This window comes from Schistocerca nitens, chromosome 1 (assembly GCF_023898315.1).
Source record: "Schistocerca nitens isolate TAMUIC-IGC-003100 chromosome 1, iqSchNite1.1, whole genome shotgun sequence".
Taxonomy (NCBI): domain Eukaryota; kingdom Metazoa; phylum Arthropoda; class Insecta; order Orthoptera; family Acrididae; genus Schistocerca; species Schistocerca nitens.
This window is the reverse complement of record NC_064614.1, coordinates 694,603,735-694,615,740: the sequence shown is the minus strand read 5'-3', so window position 1 is coordinate 694,615,740 and position 12,006 is coordinate 694,603,735. Positions and strand designations below refer to the sequence as shown.

The window sequence follows — 12,006 nt, the reverse complement described above, 5'->3', positions numbered from 1 at the left end:
GGATCTCCATGTCTCTTCATGTGAAACTGTGGGAGTGGGGGTCTGTAGAGATGACACGCACAATACAAGGCATAAATATAATTTTCGTATAGACTTTGCCTCCTTGTCCAGAGTTCAGAATGTAAATACATACTCTGATAGTAAGATAACCAACAAGCTCCCATCCAACGTAAAGGAAGAAATTGGGAATTCTTACACATTCAAAAGAAAATTAAAACATATCTCATTCCACTCTTTCCACAAACTAAAAATCTGTGTGCTTGTTATAAAGCTGTATGTCAAGTAATAATGTATTATAAATAGGACCCAGTATTTATAGGCATAAATTTTTTTTCTTAAATACTATTGTAATCAAGTAAACATTAAGCTACTAGTAGCAGGTAAACAGCAGCTATATGATAAAACTGAGAGGGGTAGCAGCTTTTTATCAATGTAACAGATTTCTTTTAATTTGCCCAATTAAATTTAGATGATTTAAGTGTGAAAAGCATGAAGGGGTTTGGCGGCTATGGTGGTCGAGCGGTTCTAGGCGCGTCAGTCCGGAACCGCGCGACTGCTACGGTCACAGGTTCGAATCCTGCCTCGGGCATGGATGTGTGTGATGTCCTTAGGTTAGTTAGGTTTAAATAGTTCTAAGTTCTAGGGGACTGATGACCTAAGATGTTAAGTCCCATAGTGCTCAGAGCCATTTGAACCATGAAGGGATTTATTATTACTACAGTGTACAGATGAAGTTTCTATGATGTCTTTGTCTCATGTTAATGTATATCTTGACTCTTTCCACATTCCTGAAGGTTTTCCTTCTGGAGTGGATCTATGGAACATGATAAATGAATGAATGAATGACTGTGTGATCATTCAGTGCTTATCTCATGGACAAGTATCAGAAACAATAAACAATTCATTGTATGAAGTGGCCAACCTAATTATTCAATCAAAATCCTACAGAATAAGTTTGAGATGTTCTTAGGAGGCTTGTTACAGCTCTCAGTCCTTCTCTCCAAATACCCATGACACGCGAGTGCAGCCTTCGGGGAAGAACTGGGTTATGCTGAGCTCATAGACACTGTCAGTATGAGACAGCTACTCACCACAGCCAGACCTCAGTACCTGGAGATGACAGTGGCCATTTGTGTATGAGCTATGCATGCATGTGTTTTTTGCTACATCTAATGAAGAACTTGGTTCAATAGCTTACTTTTATATGTGTCTGTTTCTTGCTCAATGCTTCCTACATGTGGTGAGTAGTAATCTCTCCTAATTTCTTTTGTTATTCCCGCAGCAACACTATCATACATCAGCATAAGTTCTCTGTTACTGCATGGGGTATAAATTTCTGTATTAATGCTGCTTGTGCCATACAAAGCTGACAAACATTTTCTACACTGAAATTTGTGCTAAGTTGGGCCTTAAATTCTTTGTATTTCATTGTTTTTACATTTACTAACTTATACCCATTATCTGCGCAGCCGGACGGAGTGGCCGAGTGGTTCTAGGCACTACAGTCTGGAACCGCATGACCACTACGGTCGCAGGTTTGAATCCTGCCTCGGGCATGGATGTGCGTGATGTCCTTAGGTTAGTTAGGTTTAAGTAGTTCTAAGTTCTAGGGGACTGATGACCTGAGAAGTTAAGTCCCATAGTGCTCAGAGCCATTTGAACCATTTTATCTGCGCAACATGTTGGACTTGTTTCATCACACTTGGCATGTAACATTTTGAGCTAAGGTAGTCTGTGTCCTTTATTTCCAGTTCTTTGTTATTTTATTAATTACAAACAGTGTGACTACTTAGGTTCTGTTGGTTACATTTCAAGCATAGAAAAGGCCACATTTACTCTAGATTTCATTCTGTAAAGTTTGCGTTATACGTGTCTTGCCTCATAATTTAGACTACAATAGGAAGCTCTATGTACACTTGATGAGTGTACTTAGGTATGAATTCTAAATAACAACAGTGAGAAAGGACAGCCACTCACATACAGCTGACTTATGTCTGGCACAAAAATACCCACTTTACTGTCACTTTTTGGGCTATCACTCTTTTTCTGTTGTACGTGACTGACATACACACACACACACACACACACACACACACACACACACACACACACACACACACACAGCTAAATACACACACCCATGGCAGATCTATACATACAGAAAACTCAAATTATTACACAATATAGTCACATTAAGTACATATATAAATTAATAAACTACTAGTTATATCAGACCTGGAAGAGAGAATAGCTGGCGCTTTAAGATTGAAACAATCAGGTTGTGTAGTGCTCGACATGCAGCAAGCAGGTGTGGCAACAAAACTTGAGCAGCCACTGAAATACACGATGTCACAACCTGCACTCGCCTGTAACAATGTTTAATCAACATTAATAAATTGCTAAAGCTGTGTTGTGGCACAAATAATTATAATTGTGTTTAATAAGAAGGTTAACCAGAAATAGCAAGTCATGTATAATTGCCACTCATTTGATTATTATAAGTCATCATCATAGTAACTCACTTCTCTTAAATCTTGCCCACCCCCCTCCCCGCCTTTTTTTATAAACAGGAAGAATTTACAGTCAAGTGGAAGCATGCAACCTATATTTACCTGTTATGGTAGTTGTTCTTAATCAAGATGACTGTTTCTGAAGAATGTTGAGTACCATAGGGCAAATATACTTTTAAGAGACTAATTTTCCAACTGACAAAATATATCTAAAAACGTGTATTGTGAAGCAACATCCCAGAATCCAATGCTATTTGTTGGTCGTCTGTATAATGGCTTCCAGGGGCAACAAAAATTTAATTTTCAGTGTTTCACATAATTACTGATTGAATTTAAAAAACTTACATGATAATCTACTCTTTAAGAGGTATAATCTTATTTGTGGCTACTGAAGATGAGCAGCAGCCTTTTCAGTAGTTGCAGAGGCAACAGTCTGGATGATTGTCTGAACTGGCCTCGTAACATCAACTAAAATGGCCTTGCTGCCCTTGTACTATGAACGGTTAAAAGCAAGGCGAAAGTACAGCTGTAATTTTTCCCGAGGACATGTAGCTCTACTGTGTGGTTAAATGATGATGGCGTCCTCTTGGGTAAAATATTCCAGAGGTGAAATAGTACCCAATTTGGATCTCTGGGAGGGGACTACTCAGGAGGATGTCATCATCAGGAGAAACAGAATGCGTTCTAGGGATTGAAGTGTGGAATGTTAGATCCCTTAATCAGGCAGGTCAGTTAAAAATTTAAAAATGGAAATGGATAAATTGAAGTTAGATACAGTGAGGATTACTGAAGGTTCATGGCAGGAGGAACATGACATCTGGTCGGGTGAATACAGGGTTATAAATACAAAACCAAATATGAGTAATGCATGAGTAGGTTCAATGATGAATAAGACAATAGGAATGTGGGTAAGCTACCATAAATGGCATAGTGAATGCACTACCATAGCCAAGATAGACATGAAGCTCACACTCACCACAGTAGCACAATTTTATATACCAACTTGCACAGCACATGATGAAGGGCGTGAGATAAATTATTCAGATAGTTAAGCAAGACAAAATTTTATTGTGGTAGAGGACTGGAATTCGATAGCAGGAAAAGGAAGAGAAGGAAAAATAGCTGGTGAATATGGACGGGGGGAAAGGAATGAAAGAGGAAGCCACCTGGTAGAAGAATCATAAAAGAAGTTTGTATTTGTGGAAGAGACCTGAAGACAACAGAAGGTTTCAGACTGATTATGTAATGTTACGACACAGATTTATGAACCTGACTTTGAACTGTAAGACTTTTCCAGGGGCAGATGTGGACTCTGATCACAATTTATTGGTTATGAATTGTAGATTAAAATTAAAGAGATAGGACCTGGATAAGTTGAAAGAACAAGATGTTGTTGAGAGCTTCAGAGGAAGAATTATACAATGGTTGACTAGAACAGGGAAAAGGAGTACAGTAGAAGATGAATGGGTAGCTTTAAGAGATGAAATAGTGAAGACAGCAGAGGATCAAATAGGTAAAAAGACAAAGCCTAGTAGAATTCCTTGGATAACACAAGAGATAATGAATTTAGTTAATGAAAGGAGAACATTTAATAGTGCAGCAAATGTAGCAGGGGAAAGGGAATACAAATGTTTAAAAAATGAGATAACAAGAAGTGCAAAATGGCTAAGCAGAAATGGCTATAGGACAAATGTAAGGATTTAGAAACGTATTTCACTAAGGGAAAGATAGATATTGTCTGCAGGGAAATTAAAGAGGCCTTTAGTGAAAACAGAAGCAGGTGTATGGGTATCAACTGCTCAGATGGTAAACCAGTCCTAAGCAAAGAAGGGAAATTTGAAAGGAGTATATAGAGGATCTATACAAGGATAACACAGGAGATTCTGAATTTAATTGATGAAAGGAGGAAATATAAAAATGTAGCAAATGAAGCAGGCGAAAGGGAGTACAAATGCCTAAAAAAGGAGACACAGGAAGTACAAAATGGCTAAGCAAGAATGGCTAGAGAACAAATATAAGGATTTAGAAGCATAAACCACAGGCTAAAGATAGATACTGACTACAGGAAAATTAAGGAGGTGTATGGAGAAAAGGAAAACATCTGTGTGGACATCAAGAGCTCAGATGGAAAACCAATCCTAAGCGGGAAGAGAAAGCTGGAAGATCAATACAGACCCTACAACTTACCTTAGAAGGTAGACTAAGGAAAGGCAAACCTACATTTGTAGCATTTGTAGACTTTGAGAAAGCTTTTGACTTTGTTGGCTGAAATTCTGAAGATAGCAGGGATAAAATGTGTGAAGTGAGAGGCTATTTACTAGTTGTACAGAAATCAGATGGCAGTTACAAGAGTCGAAGGTTACAAAAAGGAAGCAGTGATTGAAAAGGCAGTGAGACAGGGTTCTAGCTTATCCCTGATGTTATTCAGTCTGTACTTTGAGCAAGCAAAAAAGGAAACCAAAGAAAAACCTGAAGAAGGAATTAAAGTTCAGAGAGAAGAAATAAAATCTTTGAGATTTGCTGGTGACATTGTAATTCTGTCAGAGACAGCAAAGGACTTGGAAGAGCAGTTGAACAGAATGGACAGCATCTTGAAAGATGAGTATGCGATGAAAGTCAACAATAGCAAAAAGAATAGTGTAATGTAATTGAATTAAATCAGGTCATGCTGAGGGAATTAGAGTAGGAAATAAGATACTTAAAGTAGTAGATGAGTTCTGCTATGAGGGCAGCAAAATAAGTGATGATGGCCGAAGTAGAGAGGAAATAAAGTGTAGGCTGGGAATGGCAAGAAAAGCATTTCTGAAGAAAAGAAATTTTTTAATATTGAATATAGATTTAAGTAATAGGAAGTCTTTTTTGGAAGTATTTGTATGGATTGTAGCCATCTATGGAAGTGAAACATGGATGATGAACAGTTTAGACAAGAAGAGAATAGAAGCTTTTGAAATGTGGTGCTGCAGAAGAATGCTGAAGATTAGATGGGTAGACCACATAGCTAATTAGGAGGTACTGAATAGAACTGGGGAAAAGAAATTTGTGGCACAAATTGGCTAGAAGAAGGTATCAGTTGACAGGACACATTCTGAGGCATCAAGGGGTCAGCAATTTAGTATTAAAGGGAAATGGGGGGTGAGGAGTTAAAAATCATAGAGGGAGACCAAGAGATGAACACAGTAAGCTGATTCAGAAGGATGTAGGTTGCAGTAGTTATTCAGAGATGAAGAGGCTTGCACAGGATAGTGTAGCATGGAGAAGTGCATCAAACCAGTCTTTGGACTGAAGACCACAACAACAACAACACACACCACCACACTGTGCTATACTTATGATGCAGTTGTGTGTCCTTCTTTGAACCTCTGAAAGTTCCTTATTTTTGTTAACTAGGTGTCTTTCCAAAAGTTTGCTTCTCATTGCCATCTGGTCGTTGAGCAAGTTGGCATGGTGAGATCTCTGGTAACAAGATATCTTCATTTCCTCAGTCCAAAAACCTGCCCTTATCCCCTCTAGCAGCAGCATCAGTTGCGACGTTGGATTAAGAAGACCATGCCCTGTGTCAAATTTAGTTTTTCAACTATAACCCTCCTCTCTGATGCCACAAGCTCCCAAAATCTAATCTCAAGCCTTCTCCCGGTTTTAGGTTTCTTATATTAAGATATGATGTAAAGATCAGGGTATTTTGTGAAAGGGAATACCACAGAATTTATTGACAGTTTTTCTTTGTTTTAAAAACAATTATTTCATGTTTAATGATAAAATTTATCTACATGAAGATGGCTTAAATTTGGGGAGTACTGCTCCTGAGTTGTTAGCTGACATCTTCATTAATAATCTAGAAAAGTAATTCTTCCTTGAAAATCTTGAATTGAGACATAAAATTTTCTAGTGCTGCAGATACATTGCTGACACACTTTCTTAACAAGAGGAAGTAGTACTGACATAGATGCAATAGTAACATAGTTCAGTAGTTTACATGAGAAAATAAAACTCATGGTTCATATTGGTATGGGAGGGTTCATAAATTTCCTTGATATAAATATCATGAATGAAAAGGGTAAACATACTATAGAAACTTTTCAAAAGAATACTTGCACTGGTGTCATTTTAGATTTCCCTTCTAACCATTCCAGTCAACATAAAAAGGCATATTTTTAGCTTAGCCATTAACAGGATATTGAAGCTTCCACAATCAAATTCTGAGCAAAAATAGAACTTGAAGTTAACAACTGTATTGCAAAAGCCACCAACTATATTAAAGATTATGTAAATAACATTTACAATAAAATCCCACCCATGAACCATGGACCTTGCTGTTGGTGGGGAGGCTTGCGTGCCTCAGCGATACAGATAGCCGTACCGTAGGTGCAACCACAACGGAGGGGTATCTGTTGAGAGGCCAGACAAACGTGTGGTTCCTGAAGAGGGGCAGCAGCCTTTTCAGTAGTTGCAAGGGCAACAGTCTGGATGATTGACTTATCTGGCCTTGTAACAATAACCAAAACGGCCTTGCTGTGCTGGTACTGCGAACGGCTGAAAGCAAGGGGAAACTACAGCCGTAATTTTTCCCGAGGACATGCAGCTTTACTGTATGATTAAATGATGATGGCGTCCTCTTGGGTAAAATATTCTGGAGGTAAAATAGTCCCCCATTCGGATCTCCGGGCGGGGACTACTCAAGAGGATGTCGTTATCAGGAGAAAGAAAACTGGCGTTCTACGGGCCGGAGCGTGGAATGTCAGATCCCTTAATCGGGCAGGTAGGTTAGAAAATTTAAAAAGGGAAATGGATAGGTTAAAGTTAGATATAGTGGGAATTAGTGAAGTTCGGTGGCAGGAGGAACAAGACTTCTGGTCAGGTGACTACAGGGTTATAAACACAAAATCAAATAGCGGTAATGCAGGAGTAGGTTTAATAATGAATAGGAACATAGGAATGCGGGTAAGCTACTACAAACAGCATAGTGAACGCATTATTGTGGCCAAGATAGATACGAAGCCCACACCTACTACAGTAGTACAAGTTTATATGCCAACTAGCTCTGCAGATGACGAAGTAATTGAAGACATATATGATGAAATAAAAGAAATTATTAAGATAGTGAAGGGAGATGAAAATTTAATAGTCATGGGTGACTGGAATTCGAGTGTAGGAAAAGGGAGAGAAGGAAACATAGTAGGTGAATATGGATTGGGGCTAAGAAATGAAAGAGGAAGCCGCCTGGTAAAATTTTGCACAGAGCATAACCTAATCATAGCTAACACTTTGTTTAAGAATCATGAAAGAAGGTTGTATACATGGAAGAACCCTGGAGATACTAAAAGGTATCAGATAGATTATATAATGGTAAGACAGAGATTTAGGAACCAGGTTTTAAATTGTAAGACATTTCCAGAGGCAGATGTGGACTCTGACCACAATCTATTGATTATGACCTGTAGATTAAAACTGAATAAACTGCAAAAAGGTGGGAATTTAATGAGATGGGACCTGGATAAACTGAAAGAACCAGAGGTTGTACAGAGTTGCAGGGAGAGCATAAGGGAACAATTGACAGGAATGGGGCAAAGAAATACAGTAGAAGAAGAATGGGTAGCTTTGAGGGATGAAGTAGTGAAAGCAGCAGAGGATCAAGTAGGTAAAAATACGAGGTCTAGTAGAAATACTTGGGTAACAGAAGAAATATTGAATTTAATTGATGAAAGGAGAAAATATAAAAATGCAGTAAATGAAGCAGGCAAAAAGGAATACAAACGTCTCAAAAATGAGATCGACAGGAAGTGCAAAATGGCTAAGCAGGGATGGCTAGAGGACAAATGTAAGGATGTAGAGGCTTATCTCACTAGGGGTAAGATAGATACTGCCTAAAGGAAAATTAAAGAGACCTTTGGAGATAAGAGAACGACTTGTATGAATATCAAGAGCTCAGATGGAAACCCAGTTCTAAGCAAGGAAGGGAAAGAAGAAAGGTGGAAGGAGTATATAGAGGGTCTATACAAGGGCGATGTACTTGAGGACAATATTATGGAAATGGAAGAGGATGTAGATGAAGATGAAATGGGAGATACGATACTGCGTGAAGAGTTTGACAGAGCACTGAAAGACCTGAGTCGAAACAAGGCCCCCGGAGTAGACAACATTCCATTGGAACTACTGACGGCCTTGGGAGAGCCAGTCCTGACAAAACTCTACCATCTGGTGAGCAAGATGTATGAAACAGGCGAAATACCCTCAGACTTCAAGAAGAATATAATAATTCCAATCCCAAAGAAAGCAGGTGTTGACAGATGTGAAAATTACCGAACCATCAGTTTAATAAGTCACAGCTGCAAAATACTAACACGAATTCTTTACAGAGGAATGGAAAAACTAATAGAAGCCAACCTTGGGGAAGATCAGTTTGGATTCCGTAGAAACACTGGAACACGTGAGGCAATACTGACCTTACGACTTACCTTAGAAGAAAGATTAAGGAAAGGCAAACCTACGTTTCTAGCATTTGTAGACTTAGAGAAAGCTTTTGACAATGTTAACTGGAATACTCTCTTTCAAATTCTAAGGGTGGCAGTGGTAAAATACAGGGAGCGAAAGGCTATTTACAATTTGTACAGAAACCAGATGGCAGTTATAAGAGTCGAGGGACATGAAAGGGAAGCAGTGGTTGGGAAGGGAGTAAGACAGGGTTGTAGCCTCTCCCCGATGTCATTCAATCTGTATATTGAGCAAGCAGTAAAGGAAACAAAAGAAAAATTCGGAGTAGGTATTAAAATCCATGGAGAAGAAATAAAAACTTTGAGGTTCGCCGATGACATTGTAATTCTGTCAGAGACAGCAAAGGACTTGGAAGAGCAGTTGAATGGAATGGACAGTGTCTTGAAAGGAGGATATAAGATGAACATCAACAAAAGCAAAACGAGGATAATGGAATGTAGTCGAATTAAGTCGGGTGATGCTGATGGAATTAGATTAGGAAATGAGACACTTAAAGTAGTAAAGGAGTTTTGCTATTTGGGGAGCAAAATAACTGAGATGGTCGAAGCAGAGAGGGTATAAAATGTAGACTGGCAATGGCAAGGAAAGCGTTTCTGAAGAAGAGAAATTTGTTAACATCGAGTATAGATTTAAGTGTCAGGAAGTCATTTCTGAAAGTATGTGTATGGAGTGTAGCCATGCATGGAAGTGAAACATGGACGATAAATAGTTTGGACAAGAAGAGAATAGAAGCTTTCGAAATGTGGTGCTACAGAAGAATGCTGAAGATTAGATGGGTAGATCACATAACTAATGAGGAAGTACTGAATAGGATTGGGGAGAAGAGAAGTTTGTGGCACAACTTGACCAGAAGACGGGATCGGTTGGTAGGACATGTTCTGAGGCATCAAGGGATCACCAATTTAGTATTGGAGGGCAGCGTGGAGGGTAAAAATCGTAGAGGGAGACCAAGAGATGAATACACTAAACAGATTCAGAAGGATGTAGGTTGCAGTAGGTACTGGGAGATGAAGAAGCTTGCACAGGATAGAGTAGCATGCAGAGCTGCATCAAACCAGTCTCTGGACTGAAGACCACAACAACAACAACAGTAAAAGACAAGGGAGCAGGGAAGAACAAGTTTTGTGACTAATAAAGATAATGAAACTGGGGACTCACTTCATTTATTTTTGGGAAATATGTTTTCTCTGGTGTCAAGAGGAGGCAAACACGAAAGGGTAGGGGTCTATTAATTGCCAGCAGTTTAAACATATGGTGAATGATGGTACCCCTTAGGCAAATGACAGCAAGGGACAGGAAAGAGACTATTCTGGCAGCCTCTGACGGAACAGGGTGCAAGCAACTGTAGACCATTACGCGCATTTGAACATATGATCCCTACTGTGTGGCCTCTGAGGTCATACTTGAATCATCCCAGCAATTTGACAAGAGGTTAAAAAGACCAGCCTTCCTTAAGGAGTTTTGAAGGACCCAAAAATTTGCAGCATTGTGCCCAGAACTGACCTTGGTTACTTGGTTCTGTGTTGTTTCAAAGGACTGAACCAGAGACTTCGAAAGCTGCTACCTAGATAGCTGACTGTGTGTGGGGTGCATACAAGAGTTTTTTTTTTTTTTTTTTTAGGTTAGGCAACTCTCCATCCAATCCAGATAAATGATAGAAGATCCTAGTGGTTACCTGCTGAAACATTCACAACAAAGTGTCAGAGTTCAAAGTGTTCCTGAAAAGCACTGAAGCCGACATAATAGTAGATACACAAAGCTGGTTGAAACTTGAAATTGATAGCAGTGACATTTCTGGCGAAAATTTAATTTTATATCGAAAGATAGGCTAATGGGAATTGGAGGTGATGTATTTGTTGCAGTAGACAGGAAATTCAAATCCATGAAGATAGGAATTGAAGCAGCATATGAGATTGTTAGGACAAGACTCAGTATCAGGGATGGGCATAAAATGGTAATTGGATCCCTCTATCAACCACCAGACTCATCTCCTGATGTAACCAACAACTTTAGAGAAAACCTCAGTTCGCTTGTAAGTTCCCCAATCGTACTGTAATCATTGGTGGAGACGTTAATCATCCAACAATAAATTGGGAGAATTACAGTTTTGTTAGTGGTTGGCATGATAAGACAGCTTGTGAAACATTACTAAATGCTTCTCTAAATACTATCTAGAGCAGACAGTTCAGAACCTTCATTGTGGTGGAAATATATTGGATCTAATGGCAACAGACAGACCTGATCCCTTTGAGGATGTCTACATCAAAATTGGTATCAGTGATCACAATGACTGGCGACAATGATTACCAAAATACAAAGGACAACTAAAGCAAGCAGAAAGAAATTTATGTTCAGTAAGCTAGATAAAAAAATTTGGAAGTGTCATATCTCAATGAGGAACTTGAGACTTCCAGCAGGGCAGGAGTGTGTAGAGGAGCTATGGCTCAAGTTTATAAGAATAGTTGGCCGAGTAGAATAGTTTGTAATGGGAGGGAACCTCCATGGTGTACAATCACTGTAAAGAAACTTCTATGGAACAGAGATTACTGCATAAGAATATCTAGTCCCTCCTCTAACTATCCACAAAACTACCATCCAGTATCACTGACATCGATTTGTTATAGAATCTTAGAACATGTTCTGAATCAAACGAAGTGAGATATCTTGAACAGCATGACCTCCTCCAAGCAAACCAGCATGGATTACAGAAACATCAATCATGTGAAACCTAACTCGCATTTTTCTCACATGACATATTGAAAACTTTAGATCAAAGCAGTCAGGTAGATGCAGTATTTTTCTGGCATACCAAGAGAAGTTTGTGACTGAATTGAGGACTTTTTGGTAGGGAGGATGCAGCATGTTATTTCGGATGGAGAGTCATCATCATATGCAGAAGAAACTTGGGTGTGCCCATGGGAAGTGTCTTAGGACCATTGCTGTCCATGTTGTAGTGAATAAAAATCCAGCTTTCTTGTAAAAATGTAAGATATTGTGATACATACTC

At 39.0% G+C, this 12,006-nt stretch overlaps 1 protein-coding gene across 4 annotated transcripts in view; it reads right to left on the bottom strand.

The window, feature by feature from the left end:
- The window catches only part of LOC126259512 (protein SERAC1), a 151,979-nt gene that overhangs the window by 58,313 nt on the left and 81,660 nt on the right, over positions 1-12,006 (bottom strand). For all 4 annotated transcript variants that reach the window (XR_007546527.1, XR_007546528.1, XM_049956368.1 and 1 more), the window contains exon 3: positions 2,236-2,366. Coding sequence is in view for 2 of the 4 variants with exons in the window: in XM_049956368.1 (XP_049812325.1) it covers positions 2,236-2,366 (131 nt within the window). In the remaining 2 variants the exon portion in view is untranslated. The remainder of the gene's footprint in view (positions 1-2,235; positions 2,367-12,006) is intronic.